We start from the raw sequence: 20,695 nt of genomic DNA, 5'->3' as shown, positions 1-20,695 counted from the left end.
TGGTTCAGTGTGTCTATTTTACCTACATCTCGATGTTTGAGAGTGTCTAGAATAGCGTTCGTGCAAAACAGGCGCTTTTCAATTTTCTCCCATTGACTTATAATGGAGAGGCTGCAAAATTGACCTGACCTTAGGTCACCGATATCAAAATTCCGAGATATACATTTTATAGATAGTGTTGCTCTAATCAATCGCTGAAAGTTTCAAGGCAATCGTTCAGTCGGTGTAGCTATGACGAGCATTCTTATTTTTTCTGAGGTGAGGTCACTTGGCGTGACCTGGTGACCTGACCTAAGGTGACCTGGGTCTGAAATTTTCACAACATGTGCGGAAAAGATGTACAAACAGGTGTGCCAAAAACGGCGGCGCTCCGCGCCGCCGTTTTTGAGATATCTGCGAAAAACCGCAAGGGGGGGTGTTTAAACACCCCCCCCCCCGGCCCGGCGCGGGTTAACAACTGAATAATTTTCAAAAAACTATAACATTTTTCAATGCATATTGAATAAAAATTAAACAACTTATTGTTAATGCACTTCAATAGGACAAATTATCTGATAATGACGTCATATTATTGATTTACTTTTACATCATCGACTCAAAGCCGGATACCATGTTCCATTCTACCGAGAATGGTAGCATGAAATGTGTTTTCCATTCTACCAAGGATTACAACTTATTTTTGCTTGTGAATTTTAGTGAATTTGTGTTGAATCACAGCAAGTATTTTTATTTTGTGATCGCTTATTTTGTTTCGATCAGGGCACTAAAGAGTCTAAAGAGTTTCGATATTCAGAGATGTGTGGCTCAGTGAAGAGCAGTTTCTTCTTACATGAACTTGAACTACTTTGCTTCTGCAAGAAGTGTCAGGGGCGGATCCAGGAAAACTCCAAGGGGAGGGTCATGAATCGAAGTGGTGCCCCTACCTATACCCAAAATTAAAAACTCAACGGATTTCGTCCACTTCATTTTGGTGGTGCCCCCATTTTCAGTTTTTATTTTTATTTTTTATTTTTAGTCAGTATCTTACCTCTTAGCCACAACCACATTTACCAATTGTAAGCAAGTATATATGAATGTGCTATGTGTATATATGTTGTGGACGCTGAGTAATGAGTACTTACCAGGAACGTTATCAGGTAAGCAAATCGTTGTCAGTCCGACGAACTTGACCCTGGCGTCTAAAGGGTCTGTCCTTGACACTTCAGGCTTGTCAGGGGCACCAAAGTCCTTCCAGGGACACCACAAACCTGTCAGGGGCACCTACGGCCTTGTAGGGGTGCCACAGGCCCGCCAGGGGCACCACAGGCCTGCCAGGAAGCAGGGGCACCACAGGTCTAGCAAGTATACACGACAGGCCTGTCAGGGGCACAACGGGCCTGTTGGGCCCATGAGCACCCCTAGGGGCAGGGGCACCACAGTCCTTCCAGGGGCACCGCAGGCCTGTGAGGGGCACCAGCGGCCTAGCAGGGGCACCAGTCAACACAGGCCTGCCAGGGGCACCACAGACCTGCCAGGGGCACCAGAGGCCTGCCAGGAGCACCACCGACCTCGCAGGGGTAACTTGGGCCTGTCAGGGCCCAGGGGCACCACGGGCCTGTCGAGAGGCACTTCAGGCTTTTCAGGGGCACCATAGTCCTCTCAGGGCGCAGGGGTAGCAGGGGCACCAGAGGCCTGCCAGGGGAACTACAGGCCTAGCAAGGGCACCACTGGTCTATCAGGGTCACCACGAGCCTGTCATAGCCAGGCATCTCAGGCTTGTCAAGGCCCAGCGGCACCTGACAGGTCTGTGAGGGGCACCAGCGACCTAGCAGGGGCACCAGTCAACACAGGTCTGCCAGGGGCGCCACAGACCTGCCAGGGGCACCAGAGGCCTGCCAGGGGCACCACCGGCCTCGCAGGGGGACCTTGGGCCTGTCAGGGGCACGACGGGCCTGCCGAGGGGCACTTCAGACTTTTCAGGGGCACCAGTCCTCTCCGGGCGCAGGGGCACCAGAGGCCTGCCAGGGGCACCAGCGGCCTAGCAAGGGCACCAGCGGCCTAGCAAGGGCACCAGCGGCCTAGCAAGGGCACCAGAGGCCTGCCAGGGGCACCACAGGCCTAACAAGGGCACCACGGGCCTGTCAGGGGCACTTCAGGCTTGTCAGGGCCCAGGGACACCACAGTCCTTCCAAGGGCACCGCAAGCCTGTCAGGGGCACCAGAGGCCTGCCAGGGGCACCACAGGCCTAGCAAAGGCACCTCTGGCCTGTCAGGGGCACCTCAGGCTTGTCAGGGCCCAGGGGCACCACAGTCCTTCCAGGGGCATTACAAGCCTGTCAGGGGCACCAGAGGCCTAGCAAGGGCACCACAGGCCTGCCATGGACACCACAGGCCTGCCAGGGGCACCACCGGCCTTGCAGGGGCGCCTCAGGCCTATCAGGGGCACCACGTGCCTGCCGGGGACACTTCAGGCTTGTCAGGGGCGTTACAGTCCTGTCAGGGCCCAGGGGCACCAGGCCCGTGGTGTCCCTGCTAGGCCTGTGGTGCCCCTGGCGGTCCTGTGGTGCCCCTGTCAGGACTGTGATACCCCTGATAGGCCGGTGGTGCCCCTGGAAGGTCTTTGGGCCCCCGGGCCTCAAGGGGGGGGGGCCATGACCCATGTGACCCCCCCCTTGGATCCGCCCCTGAGAAGTGTTCTACTTTACATGTCAGCCATTGTAATGTAAGATGAAGATATGCATTATTTAGCTTCTTGCATTATTGCTGCATTAATTCATCATCAAGTGGCTTAGTGTCAGAGGGATGCGGCAAAAAGTCAATATTTGAGAACGCAAGTTTGAGGGATAAGGCAATGTTTTGCATTATTCCTGCTTACTCAGCTTCAGTTGTAGGCTGTAGCACATTTTGAAGCAGAATAGGCTTGTCTCAATATGCTGTGTTTGTGTTGTATATCAGATTAGGCCTTTTGCCCAAATGCCCATTCCCTACTCGATATGATATTGCTTCAACATTTTAAGTTGGCAATATTTTGCTCTCAAAGCCAGATGGCGGATATCTGTTATTTAGTTATCATGTGGTACATAATAACATGTACATAATATAGATCAATTCCCCCATCCTCTCTTTCCATATCCAGCTTTCGGACAGTTTTCGGACAAATCCATGCCTTGGACATTTTTTGGACAAAGGTGAGCTAGGATTTTGGACATTGGACGGACATCGGACAAGAAATTTCTGAAATTGACACCTCTAATGGTGACGATAGTGACGCAGCCAATTTTTTATCATAAATAAATGTTTAACACAACAAATCTTGATAAATAATTACTTACGAGGCACACTGATAGATAGGAGACACCACTGTAATGATATCGCGATGAAAGCTAAGTAAAATGTCCATAATTTTACGGAATCATTGACAAGTGTCACGTGGCATCACTTCCACAATGGCAGCCGTGCACTGGCCGTGCAGGCGGCGGCCATTTGCATTTAGGCACGAAACGCACGGGACTGAATAAAATAAAGTTTTTTTTTTCTTTTTGCTTATGTACACTTAATTTAAAAATATGATGTTCATATTTTGGTATCTTTTAATTAATTCAAGAAAGATTGCACGCCGCTATCGCTAAAAAAAAGAAGAACCAGAAAAACAATGTTGCTCAATTATTTTCAATTAATTTTGAGCTACATCGGATTTTAGCGCAGCTGCGACATTTAAAAGTTCTTAGATGTGTTCAGTTTTTGAACTGCTATTTGCGATGCAAGCCAAGACCCAGTTATATTTTAGGAATGCTTTTGATTATATTGCTACTTATACTTATACTTATAGTATGCGGAATTTAGGAAGGCCTTACGGCCTCTTGGATCCGGACGTGACGAGCTATGTGTCAGTGTGTCACTGCATCAGTCGTTGAAGTGTAAGGTGTACTTGCTAGCGATTTTTATCTGTTGAGGAGAGCAGGAAAGAGAACACTAAGTAAAGAAAATAAATAATCCACAGGATCTTTTTGAAGTTGAACGAAATTGAGAATTTGTGGGGTGATGATGAAGTGATAAATGCTGCCTTCAATATTAGATGATATTGGTGAAGCTAGTGCTATAAAAACAGGGTTTTGACTTTTGGATATTGTAACTGCACTGCAGTGAAATGGAGAGCAAGACAAGGTCAAGATCAATCACAGACTCCTCAAAACAAAGTCAAATTTGTTACCAATGAATGCTTTGGAAATTTTGAGTAAGGTAGTTAGAGTATGTTTTCCAGTATACAGTGAGGTAAACATTGATACATGTTTAATGTATTATATGTAATGTTAAATGTACATGTCTTGCACATTAGCTTTTTTGTAAGATAATTATCCTCATGGTAGGTATTGGAATTTGCTGGCACTGATAAGTTGCCATTTAACATTGGTAGACTGATGTGTTTGATGTTGCAGTTAATGTGTTTGCCCATTTGTTATGACATCATGCATTTGGGAGAAATGTGTCATGATTGTCCTTTTTCTTCATCCAATGTCATTTAGCAATATCAAATTTGAGTTCAGAAGGTTTATCAAAAATGTTTTAATTTTTTATGACAGTAGTTGACTTTCATAATACCGACAAAATACCAAATGCTTTTGGTATAACATACCGAATACCGAATCGGTATCGGTTCGGTATTGGTATACCGAAATTTTGGTAACCGATTGACACCACTACTTACCAGCCACAAGCCACAAGGGCGTGTGACCCAGAATAAAGAAATCTTATGGCACGCAGGAGATGATTTCCCCTGGGTTCGCCCAGCCCAACTGACAGTTTTCAGTTTCCGCCCCCGCTCTCTGCGCCTTCGCGGGATAGGACCATATGCAAGTCTGCAGACCCTGCTTACCCGGTCCGTAATGCTTTGAATGAGGAGCTAAGTACCGTGACCCAGAAACAAACGTGACCCAGAAAAAAGTTTGCCAAAAACCGTGGGACAGACGTTTTTGCGTTGTGCAGTTTTGCTAAATTGTATAACCAAAAAATAAGAACCTGAAGAGAAATTTCAATGTTTTTGCTATTCACAACGCTCCCTCGCGCTCAATTATCTCTAAAAATAACTACACAGCAGCTCTGTAGATTTTTTTTCGCAGGTTGTGGGACAAGCTAAAATACATAGGCACACAAAAGCACGGTTTTGGAAAGATGTTCAATTTTTTTTGCCACTTTGCTGGGCCCAATCCCACCAAGTGCGGTAAACTTGTTTGGGGTAGCGGTAAGTTACCCCACCGAAATAACCCCAAGCAAATAATCCAATCTCACCAACCCAAACGACCCCATGCTGTAATTTACCGCATTTTGTGCAAATCCTGCAAAAGAACCCCATTTGTTGACGCTTCGGATTGGTAGAAAAGCTGCTAATCACGCCGGCGCCATATAAAGAACGCAATTGTTTTGTCGCCATGGCAACGAGAGCGTGTTTCTTCTTTCCAAGCGGCACCTCAGTTTCCAAGACTCACGGGCGACATCTACATGCTGTTTTGGATACTGCAAATAGGAAGCATAGGTGGCGCAGGCTGCAATAAAAATAATCTTAAAAAAGAAACTTATTTCTTTTCTTTCTTATAAAGTTCTTATTACATCTTTAATTGTTGATTCTTGCTCACAATTAGCATAAAATTTAGAGATTACGGCACAAATGTCTGCAGTAATTTTTGTCCGACATTTGGGGGCAATCAGCTGATTGTTTGGTTTGTTTACTCAGGGGGCTGTCATCCCGAGCTTTCCTATTTGCCGGGCACCCGGATCTTTAACATTACCCGTGACGTCAGCGGAACGGACACTTCTCAGCTGGCCTTCCCCGCAAATTTGGCCTTGAATTCGATTTTGAGGGTCACGGACTCACGGTGGTAAACAAGTTCATTTCCTGTTTCTTGCTTGTGTTGTACCTTGGTTGTACCCTCGAGTTGATTGTTTGAAACCATTGAAACTTAAATTGATTGAATGATTCAGGACTTGATTCAGGATCAGGATGTCGTACTGTGCGGTGGCTACATGCCGAAGTTACCGAAGGACTGGCAAGTTCTGCACAAAATCGTTTTTTCGGTTCCCGAAGGATCCAGCCACATGTGCGACCTGGGTGCATAGATGTTCGAGGCAGGATCCTATAAATGTGTTGCAGGCAAGGATTTGCTCAGACCACTTTCTTGATTCAGATTATGATCCTTCCTACCTTGTGAAAGCATCCCTGATGCCAGGTGTGAGCCCATGTCTGAAGACTGATGCGGTTCCAACACAGAATCTGCGCAGTGCTGGGTCTTCGGGGTATGTATTTCATTTTAATGGATTTGATATGAATGCCAACTATTCAGTTGGTAATGTACTAATTCGAATCTTTCTTATTGTGATGGAAATTGTAACAAATTTATATTTGCTTTTGGATTTGCACTGTGACTGTGTGCGCTTGTCAGATATGTACCATGACACATTAATTTGTAAATTAGGTTGCTAGTAAGCAGGTAGGTACCAAGTTAGGTACCGCTACCGACATATTTGCATGATACTTGAAACATTTTGCATATCAATATAATCTGTGCATCAGTCACCAATGATCAAAGCAGCTCACTGAAGTTGTGCCCTATTTGAATGTTGATGTAAATGGTGTTTTCACAGACCGGCGCAACAAAGCACTCGGGCTTCAAGGAGTGATCGCCGACAGATGAAGTCCCTTGCGCAGGACATCATCAACACTGAGGGAGCGTCCTCATCTCTGAGTGATAGATCAAGGTGAGGAGATAATTGAATTTGATATTTTCTTTGTTAGGTGCTTGAACTGTCAATACAAGGGCCCTGTTTCACCAGTGATAGCAGCATGCTGCTATTACACGTGTCAAATTGGGTTTCCATGGAAACATCAACAGGCCCATTGCTCCAACACTACCACAAGTATGACGTCAGCTCGCGCAATTTGATAGCAGCGTGGTAGCAGCGTCCCGTGAAACACCGCCCAAATGTATCAAACGCAATTCAACGAGACAGCAACTCTGGTCCAAACGAAGCTCACGGATTGCACGAAACGTCATTAGTGTGACCTCATCACATTACGTCAGCTCGTGCAATTTGATAGTAGGTAGCGTGCTGCTATCACCGGTGAAACAGGGCCAAGGGTTCCAGCAATCAGTAGTTTTGATAGAGACTGAATACACTCAGATGCTAGCTTTGAGAATGATGTTGCAATCAGACTCAGACTAAGCTTACCTCTGAATCACTTGAGTGGAAACTGTGGGCAAGGCTCTAAACCTGGGCCCTGTTTCACCGGTGATAGCAGCACGCGGCTATCAAATTGCGCGAGCTGACGTAATGTTCACGTTAGCTGACGCTAGCTGACATTAGCTCACAGTTGTGCAACTCTGAACTTATATTTATTCTATTGCTTTACATTACTCTGAAGAAGACTATTCCTTAACCTTAGGCAGGGGGAGTGGGGGGCATTTTCTTACATGGCCATAGTAAAATTGAGTTCATATTGTTTTGACTCTTGGTGACCTGACCTGTGACCTGAGGTGGTATTATCAGTGACCTCTCATAGCAATATATGCACTAGGAAACTGGCGCCCTATCGCTGATTTTCGATTAAATGCATTTTACTTGATGTTATATTGCATTCCCAAGAAGACCCGTGAACAGTTTATTTTTATTGAATATTTTATTTTTGACCTGACCTGTGACATCATCGGTAACCCCAAGGTCAATAAAATTGGATTTCCCCCGAAAAATAGACAGGGCTATAGAACGCTGTTTGATTTTGCAGATCCATCCAGTAGTTTCGGAGATATGGGGGAGGCAAAAAAGTCCCACCCCCGCTCGTAAGGTGGCCCGGAGGCCCACCGCCTGCCGGGTCAATTATTAATTTTCAGCTTAACCGTGATGATAATTCACCCTGAAAATGAAGCTCGCTGTTCATTTTTTTATTTCAGATGCAAGAAAATACTAATGCTCTATTTCCTTCCCACAGATCTATCTCACTGGATGCTTCGAACCAGATGGAGTGGTCTCCTGCAGCTACGGATTTGCCGGCTGGCGAGGTCCAGTATCTGTCTCCCCTGGAGGAAGTGCAGAAGTTGAGCCAGCAAAATCGGCGTTTGAAGCTGCGCATGGAGAAACAGAAGCGGCAGTGGCGGCAAGAGAGACAGATGCTTCTGCGGAAGCTGCGAGTGGCTGAGCGGAAGGCGCACAAGCTCCAGAAACTGCTCAGATTGGGAGTCGTCACGGAAAAGCAGGTCTCGACTGTCCAGTCGGGTCACAGAGTGCAGTGGACAGCAGAGGACATCTCTCGGGCACTTGGACTGCGGTGCAGGAGCCGAAAGGCCTACGAGTATGTGCAACAAGTGATGCACCTGCCTCTTCCTTCCGCTGCGACCCTGTCTCGCTGGATCCGCGGCTTCCGCGTGACGCCCGGAGTAATAGAGGCAGCTCTCGCCGTACTAAGGGCAGCAGTCCAAGGTATGGGCGCCTTGGAGCGTCTATGTGTAGTGTCCTTCGACGAGATGGCACTGAGCAGCCGATACTGCTACGACGCATCAGCCGATCAAATCCTTCAAGGATCTAAACTGCAGCTTCTGATGGTTCGTGGATTCAGACTACAGACCAAGCTCCGCCCAGCTCAGTCCCATCCAGCTGGGTCCGCGCCCTCAGCCGGGGTAGGCTCACCGTGCCATCGCCGAACTGGATGACCATCGTGGAAGAGTTCGAGGTCATCTTCCGGTTGATGATGGGTGATACCGTCGACGGTCAGTCCGGTATCGTGCAGAGGCTGCTGGCGGCACTCCAGGTAAAGCGTCCATCTCTGGACGCCAGGATCGCGAGGAAGCTGGTGACGACGCGGGTCCACCTTCGGATCCGCTCACTAAACCAGCGCCAGGACGAAGTCGCAGCCGAGAGGCGCGCCGCCAAGCAAGTCCGCCAGCACGTCCGGAGTGGTGAGCTGCATTTATTTCTTTTCGACTTGCTCTACATTTTTATCGCTATCATTCAATCGTCTTCAATCGTCATGGTAATCAAGCCATTGTAACCAGCTCTATGAGTGTAATGTCTGCATTATCTCTCCTATTTTTGTTTTGCACTTGAATGTGTCTATTTATTGCGCCCAGTTCAATTGGACAAATAGTCGAAATCGGAGTTGGCGTTAAACAGGACGGATTGCATGCTATATCTTGACTTTGGTAATCAGTAAAATTCCGGAGAGTCAGAATAGTTGAAGTGTCTACCGACCCTCCTTTCCGCTAGACCAATCGTTTAGTAGTGCTCCCAGCGAGCAGTGTTGTTACGATAAGTGGTGCTCGCGCTAAGATATTGTACACACTAAATTTTGGGGTTTCCCACTTTACATTAGTTTAAGCTCACCGACCGTCGCCATTTCAACAATCACTATTAATTCTATCTTTATTTAAACAGCACCTTAATTAGATAGATTTTGTGGCCATTGATACGTCCACGTATTGCAGAGCTCAGGCCACCACTTAGGTAAGAAGGATCATTGATTTCACTTGACTTTGTTTCAGGTAAATCGGCAGGAAGCAGCTGAATCAGGTGGAGAACGCACTGCGTCTGCCGGCGGCGTCCAGTGCCGACATCTTTACCCCGGCATCACTCGCCAGTGTGGAGAGCGCCGTCACTTTCTGTCTTCTGAGGCTGTCAGACAGTTCAGCCGGGCAGCGAGCAGCTCCCGGCGCACCATCACTGGGAGCCAGGCCGGCCTACGCGAGGAGCGGATCACTTGTGCTTACGACTTCGTCCTGGCGCTGGTTTAGTGAGCGGATCCGAAGGTGGACCCGCGTCGTCACCAGCTTCCTCGCGATCCTGGCGTCCAGAGATGGACGCTTTACCTGGAGTGCCGCCAGCAGCCTCTGCACGATACCGGACTGACCGTCGACGGTAGCACCCATCATCAACCGGAAGATGACCTCGAACTCTTCCACGATGGTCATCCAGTTCGGCGATGGCACGGTGAGCCTACCCCGGCTGAGGGCGCGGACCCAGGGCGTGATCACGCGAGCTGCCGGCTTGGCCTCTCTGGACGCGCGCAGTGCTGACCCCTGTTGAACAGTAATTTTGGTTCATTCATTTTGTGCGGATTCGTGGTTGCGTGGTTGACAGTCGCTTTTGCTCATTCATCTTGTGCCGACTCGTGGTTGCGTTAACCATTCGTGATTGCGTTGTGCCGACTCGTGGTTGCGTTAACCATTCGTGGTTGCGTTAACCATTCGTGATTGCGTTGTGCCGACTCGTGGTTGCGTTAACCATTCGTGGTTGCGTTAACCATTCGTGATTGCGTTGTGCCGACCCGTGGTTGCGTTAACCATTCGTGGTTGCGTTAACCATTCGTGATTGCGTTGTGCCGACTCGTGGTTGCGTTACCCATCGTCTGTGTGCCCGTGTGTGCGGGGACACGGACCACATGTGCTCCCTCACTGGATGGATATTGGATAGACATGCGCGAGCAGTGTTGGGGTCGTTTTGTTTCCTGTCATGGAATACATCTGTTGGTGGTTCTTAATTGGTTCGGTACCTAGGCTTTCGGACGGAGTGAATCAATGCTTTCGTTATTGTGCCCATGTGGCCGAACAAAAACACGATATCATCACCATTCACCATCCAGATACACCCCAGTTGCCCGCATGGCTTTGGCTCCCGGGACCCTAACACCGATAGCCCCGCGATTACGCACAGGAACATAAACCAAAACATAGTCCTTGCAATGCATTCCTCCAGGCTCCATCGCAGTCCTTTGTCTAGCAATTTTCGGAGTACGTATCTGCGGTATCGCGTCCGTAGCAGCCTTGGGAGCTGCTGGTGACTACAGGGGCCTCACGGGTCCCGAGTCATGTGGGCCATAGCACCACAGGGCACCGCATCTTTTTCGAGATAAATGACCGTTATGAAGCATGTCGCATTTTCCTGAGCATGACCTGGCGTTAACATAACTTAAGCGCCTGCCGGCCCTCGCCTGCCTGCGGCTGACAGCTGACGAGTGACGAGCCACCTGGAGATCGCCAACTCAACCCTAATTACGGCGTTGTCCGCTAGGTGGCGGGGTCGTACGATCCAAGTCGGGACAGGGGATTCTCATAATTATTTTGTTATCATATTTTCCCCCTTTTTAAAGTCATTTAAAAGCGCTATTGCACAAGTAATTTTTCGATTAGCAGCGATTCCAGCCGCCGCATCAGGGTCAGGATGGAGCCAGGGAGCGTATGCGCCGGTGACGTCACCGTAGTGTTGCAGATTTGTAACATTAGCGAGCCCGGACGATCTTACCTAACTTATACGGCCTTGTGTTTACTTGCTTTCGGGCCGTGAGCAGCTGCGCACATGAAGAATTTGCAGTAAAACCGAAGCTATCCCATGGGGTTATTTCGATGCGGTAACATAAAAAATTACGGCAGTGGTGAGATTCGTTTTGGGGTAGGTTACCGCAACATGAGTTTACCGCACTTGGTGAGATTGGGCCCTGTTGCCTTTTCAATGATTTTTTTCTTCAATCAAATGTCCAAATCTCGCGTACGGACCCGTGTTACGCTGAAATAAGCTCATTTATTGACGTGAGGCATTATTGAAATCGTGGGACAGCATATCTCCACGAATTTTGACGGACACCCACAACATCGCATGGAGACGCCGAGGCGTCAGTGAAGTTTATCCGAGAAATGAAAGATCGGATCATGACGAAGAGAACACAAAAGGCATTATTCGACAAAATCCAATGATCAAGGGCTTACGATCAAAAGGAAAGGCGATTAATACTAAAAAAGAGAAATACAGGCTGTAGTTAATACGTGTGCAATGCTTTTTGGGGCTTTAGTGCATATGACGCAAGGGCTTACTTTGCGACTGCTCATATTTTTTCAGGCATCGCAAACATTATCAGGTGGAATATGAAATATCTTATAGCAGACCTCAAGTACGAGACCGATGAGCAGCACATCCAACAAGTCTCTGGATGAGGTTGGTAAACTTCGTTCGAGTGACGGATTTGGGGCCAAAGAAATACCATCATAGAAAATGTTGCCGACGGCTGCGGGAAAGTATACGGAAACTGTACGGCACACCACCGCTGCGTTGACGGATGGTGTCCCTCAGTGTTGACAGGTTGACAGGTCTCAGGACGGACGTCATGTCGGCTGTAACCGAGCGTGGAGTTCGGGAGTGTGTATAGAGCATGGAGTCCCGAACGTCTGGAGTTCAAACCAGACGGGCTGCAGGCTGGTGGACAGATTGCTAATGGATGGCTGAACGTGGCGTCTCTTTGGGGGATGCATTACCCAATACGCAGACTGTTTCATAAGTGAAGATCCACCGAGTCCGCCAAAATGAACATGAACCGACTAAATCCACGTCAACCGCCCACTGGAGATCCAGATCGGCCGGAGACCAGTCCTCTCTGGATCCGCGTACTTGGCTGGAGTACCTATGACGCACAATCCAGTCCCCATACATACGCCACAGCCCACCCTCGACCGAATCTCGTCCAGCCCTAGGGGAGACAGACTGCCGTCGGGGCTTCGGCGCCCGTGTCGACACGAAGCCCCAGAGCACCGCGTTCATACGGAGCCGCAGGACTGGTCTCCATCGAGGGCAGCATGTCCAACGTACCACATCTGACACCCTGGTAGGACTGGAGGGAGTGATGATTCAGCCCTCAGCACAGCGAATCGGTCAGGCGCAACTAAAATGAATGTCAGTCTCCCCATGGTAGTAATCCGAAAACAACGGGACATCCATCTGGCTCCACATAGCCATCCTTGGCTGGTCCTGTCAGCTGTCCCAACAATGACTTCACTGACCTACCACACTCGACCCCCCCCCATCGTACCCCTCCCTCCCTACCCGTCCACTGCGCCGTCCGCCTTCCGGCCGGCCGGCCCAAATGCCCCGGACCAACCCCGGCGCCATCCTCGGCATGACTGGTTCACTGCAAAGGCAGCCCCGGTGGCGGCGCCTCCCCTCCCCTCCCCTCCCCTCCGCGTCGCCCGCCCGCCCCATCACGTGACCGGCCGGGAGAGACGGTGCGGCGGCGGCGGCCGGCGAGTGACGTCATGACATCGGCGGTCCGCCGGGGACTTCCCCCGGGTCGGGCACATCAGCTGATCGCGCGCGCCGGCGCCCCGGTCAGCTGATCGCCGCCACGCGACCGGCCGCCCCCGCCCCCGCCCGGGAAGGCGTGCCTCCGCCGCCGCCGCTGCTGCCTGTGAATCACGCCGCCGGCTTTGGACGGACGGACGGCGGCCGTGGCACACAGCGCGGCGGCCGGGAGACGGTAGGACGGACGGCCGACCGGGCGGGCGGGCGGTGGCGGCGGAGCCTAGGCCGGGTGGCGGTGGTGGTGGTGCTTGTGTTGCTGTTGATGTTGGTGTAGACGTTGTTGTTAGTGTTGCTGTTGATGCTGGTCGTAGATGTGGAAGGAATAAAGAAAGCTTGTTCAATGTTCCGGATGCGACAGCAGATTGACAAATCCATGAAGTGGGTAGGGTATGAGTTAGAACTTGCACATCTCTCCAGAGAGGCGCAACTGACTCCGTCTCTACAGCAGCTCTGATGTGGCTGCCCTCTTCGATTAAGCTCTTCATCTTTAGCTTACAAATGTCCTCAAACTTTGCCGACGTTATTTGTCCATCCAAGATACAACACAACTCGGCGTCTCCTTGGGAAACAGCAACGATAAGTCCCCTCCACCTTTCCACGGCATGATGTCAGAGTGGACAGCCCAGGCACGTGAACTGGCCTCCCGAGTCTGAGAACATGCCCCTGTCAGTGTGGAAAACCCAGCCGTCACTGCTATCGTTTCCCGAGCACAGGGGACCCTGCAAAGTGCAAACAACACAGTTCATGCAAACAGCCCATTTCCATTGCATCCTTGCCGTCAGCACTTCAAAACAGAGCTCGGTAATGCTATGCTATCACGTGGCTTCGAGGAAAGAGCTTCGAGCTGATAACGCCGCAGCATTTGCTTGTGGTGAACGAGAACCATTGCAGCAAAACATAAACGGTGAATGGGCTCTCGTTTCTTGGTCCTATCACGACAAAATCTCCAACATCAGATGGAAAAGTCTTGCTGCATAGATAGATGGACGGACAGACGGACTGAAGAAACGTAAAAGGACCTGCTAAAAAGCTTCAGTTATTCCTTACGACAAATGCAAGACCTCGGAGAAGCATCCAATAAGAACCAGAATCCAGCACTCCGCTATACTTATCAGCCTCTAAGTTAGCCCATTGCGGTACAAAAATCCGAGCCTGGCTGATCGTTTCACACCCGGCTGAGCCCTTTCGAAACTCGGGCGCTCACCGCCTCAGTTACCCACGCATGAGCCGAAGCCGGAGCCGAGGCCGCGCTCCGCCGTCCGTCGGCCCAGTTTCACCCTTGCCCAACGCGCCTCGCCGCGAGGCCGGGGAAACCGGTGACGTCATCGGCACGGCGCACTGATGACGTCACTGGAGCTGAGTCACAGGCCGGTGGACGGGTGGGTACAGGGTAACCACTGCTCCGGCTAGATCAGCATTCAGCAGCTACGGGGGGACAGACGTACCCTGTGTCGGGTCAGATTAGGCGATAGGACTAAAGTCGCCAGCCCAAACGGCCACCAATGTCACGCAACACAAGTGGCGAATGACTGTGGCACGGATCTAACAAATTCCAGAAAATACAGAAAACTAAGAAAAAATAAATCGGCTGTCGTTTCCAAATTCAAGCTCAAGCCTAAGTGTCACGAGATGCAAGCAATCAACGCTCTCCCTACAACCTTCATACTCCCGAACACTCTAAAGCAGCTCAGAAGCAGAAGACAGAAGCCCTCTCGAATATCGAATGCCTCTTGCCCTTCCACACTACACAGAGGACCACCCGCGTCAGACTCCCACAGGGAGCCACCACCCCGTGCTGTAGAACGTTCGCCTGCGCCGGCGGCGGCCGGTGCCGGCTGCCCCAGCGGGCGGCACCGAGCGGCGCGGGACGGGCTCGGTCGGGAGTCGGGCCCGGGCCGGTTGCGTAAGGCCGTCTGTCTGTCTGTCCGGTCTGGCGGCGAGCACCGGATGGTTTGTAGCGGTACGGATGGGGGGGGAAGGGGAGGGGGAAATGAGGGTCACTAGGGCGGCAGAAGAGGGGTGATAGGGGAGACATGATGGCTCGGTGATGGGATTTTTAGGGCGTCCGGACTGCAGCAGTAATCGACGTTCGATGTTGCGCTTTTACAACGCCACCATCAAATGCTGCGGATTATCACCATCACCATAACCGCAGCAGACACGACGAAAAATGCGATTTTCGGGCAGCCGCTCTTATTGACAGCATAAATGTAAACGGCCACCAGCACTAACTAGCAAAGCTGACGATGGGAAATGAGCGAGAAGCCAAGAAGAGCGAGGAACCTCAGCAGTCAGCACCAACACCAGCGAGTAGCGACTGACATTATCGGGCAATAACAAGCAAAGTCGTCAGTTCCACCGTTGCTCTGACTCACCTCCCACTACAAAGCGTCCCCAGCAGCCACTAGGCAGTCTCCCAGCTCAGAAAGCCCCCAGACGCGGCGGGTGACGGCCGCAGCGGACCACAAAAGTCGTGACCGGGCCAGCCGCCGACGGGTCTGACTGGACCGACACACAAAGAGCTGCCCCGTGGGAGACAGACGGAACGTGTCGGGTCACTACCGGGACATCGCTGCCGGCTCGGCGCGCCCCCGCGGAGCTGAGGTGTGTGTGTGTGTGGGGGGGGGGGATATCAGAAATACAGCGCCGATAGAGTGGCACGCCGAGTTCCGCAGTCGATATCAGAAGGCGGGGACTTCCCAGATACGATAAACACAACGGTACTACATGTCCTGGCTTCAAGGAGCGTAATACTTCTGCGTTCTACACCTCATAGTGAACCCAATGACCGCCGAACAATGCCGATTTGATCACACCAAATGTCAGCGATCGTAACAATGATTCAGAGCTTTTCACAGTAGAGCTGCAAGTTTCTCGGAGTCCCACACGAAACAGCCCGTCCGACAGGGCGACTCGCGTTCCGGTGATGATTTCGAGCCGGGACCAGCGATGATTTCTGGATATGTCGTCTGCAAGTGACGGCGATCGGGCTGCAGCAGTCGCGGGGCTGCAACTGCCGGGCCGAAGGATCAGCTGTAGTGATAGCCGGACCGCAAGACTGCAGAGATAACCGGACCACAAAGTTGCGTGCAGGACTAGCGCACCAGCCGCAGAGATAGCTGGACCGAAAAGCAGCCGGACCGGAGAATCCGGAGAATCAGCCGGGCCGGAGAATCAGCTGTAGCTACAGCAGTGCAGCAGCAGTGGACTGGAGTCCCAGCTGCAGTGCTAGCTGGACTTAGCTGCAGAAGCTGAAACAGAGCCGGGCCGTGGCACCAGCTGCAGAGATAGCAGTAGAAGAGTACCAGCTGCAGCAGCAGTGATACCCGGATCCCAGAATCAGCTGCAGAGCTAGCCGGACTTTAACAGCCGGCTGCAGAGACGGACCCCGCCGGCCGCCGGGCGCGCGGTCCCGTTGGTTTGCATGCCGCACTGGCTCCGCCCGACGGCCGGCGCTCGGCGCTCCGCGTGGTTCGCTGACTGCAGATTGCACAACTCCCCAGGAAGTGGCACGCCGGGCGGGCTGTCGCCAGACGGGTGGGCGCCCCTACCTGGGAGGGGCGCCCGGGGCGCCGACATGGGCCAAGGTGAAGGTCGGGGAGAGCAGCACGACAGGGCGACAACGCCGGAGGACGGGCCGGCCGCGGGATCTGCCGTCTGTGCCAAGAGAAGGGTCAACGCTCCCGAGATTGTGAAGTGGATAAAACACCAACATATCTAAGATCGATTAATGTCCCAGTCCCCAGATGTTTCCGATGGGCTCACATCTTTTACCCCAGACCAATGAACAAGCCGTACTATATAGCGCTGCAACGAATCTTATTGAAACTTCAAGATGTCAGGAGATTAAAAATGACACCAATATGTGCCAGCATTGCGCCATAGTGAAGGAAGGCTAAATGTAATGAGGAATGAAAAAAACGTCGGTTCAATTTCTCCTTTACTTGGTGTTACCGACTATTCTATGGCTTGTCGTTGAAACCTTAAGTCTGATTCCGGGCTAGCATAGGCGGCGGAACGGGGGGGGGACTGGGGAGCACCGTGCCCCCCTTTGATTTTGGCATTTTAACATTACCCCTATTGGCGTTGCATGAAAAAAGGGACCAAGAGTCGGCAGTGCCCCCCCCCCCCCCTTAACTGAAAGTGTTCCGCCGCTACTGCGGGCTAGGCGCACTGTATATACTTCCCCGACGGTCTCGTGCGTCAGGCAGGAGGGGAATAACAACATCCCGGACCGTCTCGTAGGTATGGTAACCACCCGACCGGTCTAACACAAGCGGCTTCCCAAGTGTCGCACAACGCTAATACAGCAGACAGGCGACGTGTATTGTATTCTAGAAACGAACGGAAAACCAGAGTTCGTAAAATGATGAGAGTGCTGAGCGGGTGCACTCATGGAAAATGAAATCATGCGAAATATGCAGCAAAGCGAAATGCGTGCATTTCATATGAGAACGTAGCCAAAACATGCAGATTACATCAAAATGGAACATAATATTTTTATCACCATCGACTTTCTGAACCAGGATCCAAACATCCCGCGATCATATCCTTAATACCGACACACATGAAAAAGTCGACGGAAACCAGTTCCCTGCACCAGACGGAACCGACCGGCTCTGACCGTGACAGAGCTTTGCCGTATGATCAAAATGTAACACGGCACAGACCCTATCAAACGACCTGCAATGAGCGGAAAGGGACCAGGGGCCAGTCATATCAACAGAAAAACCACCGGCTGCGCCAATTCTTAGCAAAAGTGGCCTCGAATTTCGCCAGCAGCGCGAAAAATAAGCGCTAATATGAATAAAAATAAAACAAGCCAGGCTTATGTTTTCAAAGTTATCTTTCACGATGTAGTTGAAGCTTATGAGAGACTTTACTTCTAGGTCTAAGAAGAGCCGCAGCCGGCGATTTTTCTGTTGATCAAACTGGTCCGCGCAGCCTCAGTATATCCGCTGCCATCAGGAGTCGCTACAGCGCGGTAAAAACGTAAACCTTAGCCGGTCACAAAAAGTTGTCTCCACGGTCTCGGCTTCCTCCGCACGTAGGTAATTCTCAGAACCTGATTCAGAATTCTCCCTATTGACACTTTACCATGGTAACATGGGAAGGTGTCAATAGGGACCTTCCCCATGACCCCCATGGTAAATATGGGGGTCGGGTAAGCGAAGTCGTTTGCAGTCCCAAAAACAAATGTAGCGGGGAAGAGTAATCAAAATCGTCCATTCCCTTTCCCATAAATGCTTATTGCTTATCCCGCATCCCGTAAGAGGGGAGGGGGTGAAACGGCTCCATGCCCTCTTTCATCCATATCTCCTAATAAAAGCTATATAGTGGGGCCACCAAGCTTTGTTTACCCTTTTCGGCATCAATTTTGCACGTCCCGAGAAAAAAAGTGAAGTCCCAAACAAGATGGCCCAAAATGACCACAGAGTACTGCCATGCTCGGTCAATAATAATTTTGATGCATAGCATGGCTATAAGTCAATCGTTCTCAAGAGCCTTGTTCCTGAGCCAACGCTGGTTGTTTTGTATTAGACACTAATTATCAGGCACAAAGTTCTAGATACTCAAAACAGTATTTTCCGCAGCCAATGATAACGGTCTGCGAAGAAAAGCGTAAAGCCTTTCTCATCAGAAACATCCAAAAGGTACCATTACTTTGCCATTACTTCTCCAGTCGCCACGTTGCAGCATATCTTTGTATTACGTCACATAAAAATCAATCCGCGACCGTTTACTGCGATCATTTTCCAACAGTTTTTTTTTTTTCCAGATAACACCACCAATGCTTTTGATGAATTTAGCGGGACACCCGGGCCCACAGCCACCCATTCACCCATTCGGACAAAATTTCTTGAAAAAAAACGATTCCAAACGAACGTCAAGATTAACGAGTTCAGAAGTGCTGATGCCGAAAATCACAGCCACATGCTAATAACAATGACTGGAAAAGTAGCATGCCATCATTAAACGGTTCCTGCTCAACACTGCAACGGAAATATGCGGGCACCTGATGTGAAAAGACACTAACCGATGGAATATAAGACGACACAATTGATGGGGTGGCGCTGAAAAGCCAACACCCCGAGGAAAATCTCATCTGATCTACACCCACAGAGTACACAGCATGCATGTGACCTTGACCGTACAAATAGTAAAAAGCATACCAGTCTATACCACTCAATGGTTCCAGCAGGACGGTGCTACCCCGCGCGCAGCAGCTGTGAGTGTGACCAGTCACTGACCATTCACCACTGACCCATGACCATTGGTCTCAGAAGGGACCATTTGTGGAGCGCATAATCTCGCGCCCACGGCCCCCTGCTGACCCAGGTGACCCATGGCCGACCAACTCTCCCTACCTCCGCCTCCCGAACTTTTTCCTGTGGGGAGAGCAGTCGTCCCAATATACCAATAACAATTCGCGGACAGATCCCCAGCGAGAGGTGTCCCGCGAGGGGCAGGTCAAAATCAGCCCCAGCTGTCCCGACACAGCGCGAGCCATTCAGTCGGTCAGGTAAGGGTAGGGTGGTGAACAGCTATAAATAGAAGTTGCCAGTCACAACTGAGTTTTTCTTAAAATGAGACAATGTATCGTTAGCCCAAAGTAACTTTGGTACCTAATTCATTTCAAAATCGACGGTAATGAAATTGAAAAAGTCTTGGAAAGATAATTCTGAAAATAAGTTCTGTGCAGGCCCCTGCTCGTGAAAAAAAAAATGGATAGGTACGGGTAATTTTTGGCATCAACTCATATGCCACTCTCCATTCATGACTGAACCCATCATAGTTCCAAGACGTGAAAGCGGACACGAAAAAGAGCGCGGGAGATATGAACCGTTCTGGTGGCTCTTTGTCTCCATTTTGTTTCACAACCCATGCTGTGCGTCAGCGACCATCATTAAAAACCCGATGCTCCCAATATCAAAATCATAACAGCTTTCTTAATAACACCCATCATGCACACACCTGAATAGGATATATGGGTGAAGTCCCCGCTCAGAACTGGCCGTGGTCTGCTTCTCAGCAAAGTTTTCCAGCTCAAGGACACGCTCCCTAACGCCCGAGCGCGCGACGGAAGTCGATCTGCCTGGTATACCACCAGCAGCCCGCCCCACCAGCCGATTCCCAGACTGCACGCCGGTGCCAAGCGTGCGACCCGTGGCGCCACAATCAAAAAGGGGGCGCAAGCCGGCGGACAAACAAGCATTCCTCACACACTCGCGGGCGGCACCACACAAAGCAGGTTCAATGACTCGCTCAGTTAGCGAGGCTCCTTACCAATGGTCGAGCTTCTTCAGTTCTTCCGGCTTCTTATTCTTGGACTGTGACTTCAAGGCTAGTGACTGAGGGTATAACTTGTACACAAACTCGAACTGTGCGTTGTTCCCCTTCGCCAGAAGGAGAGCGGTATTTCTCAGTTCGGGGTCCATCGCGCTGCCACTGCTCGCTCGGCCTCCAACGAACGCTGCCGGACGGAGATTACACGACGCCCGCAGCGCGGCGCTGGCATCGAGGCCTTCCGCTCTAGCCGTGGGCGTCTACCGGTTTTCCGATTCTACCGGCTCTACTGAGCATCCTATTGGTTGAAAACCACGTGCTGTCGC

The 20,695-nt window shown here is 50.7% G+C and overlaps 1 protein-coding gene and 1 long non-coding RNA gene across 2 annotated transcripts in view; one reads left to right on the top strand and one right to left on the bottom strand.

Annotated features, from left to right (window-relative positions):
* Window positions 1–20,577, bottom strand: part of LOC122365308 — a 56,260-nt gene extending 35,683 nt beyond the window's left edge. Inside the window, exon 1 of the mRNA XM_043336430.1 lies at window positions 20,370–20,577. Coding sequence (XP_043192365.1) covers window positions 20,370–20,521 — 152 coding nt within the window. The 5' untranslated portion in view covers window positions 20,522–20,577. The remainder of the gene's footprint in view (window positions 1–20,369) is intronic.
* Window positions 5,704–10,497, top strand: LOC122365312. Its single transcript, XR_006253717.1, has 3 exons — window positions 5,704–6,266; window positions 6,615–6,728; window positions 9,503–10,497. It is a non-coding gene; the product is annotated as an uncharacterized LOC122365312 (long non-coding RNA).
* Window positions 20,578–20,695: the final 118 nt, after the last annotated feature.

This window comes from Amphibalanus amphitrite, unplaced genomic scaffold (genome assembly GCF_019059575.1).
Source record: "Amphibalanus amphitrite isolate SeventyFive unplaced genomic scaffold, NRLGWU_Aamphi_draft 000729F_arrow, whole genome shotgun sequence".
Lineage (NCBI taxonomy): Eukaryota > Metazoa > Arthropoda > Thecostraca > Balanomorpha > Balanidae > Amphibalanus > Amphibalanus amphitrite.
The sequence above is the reverse complement of the archived record's forward strand: the minus strand, read 5'-3'. Positions and strand labels throughout refer to the sequence as shown.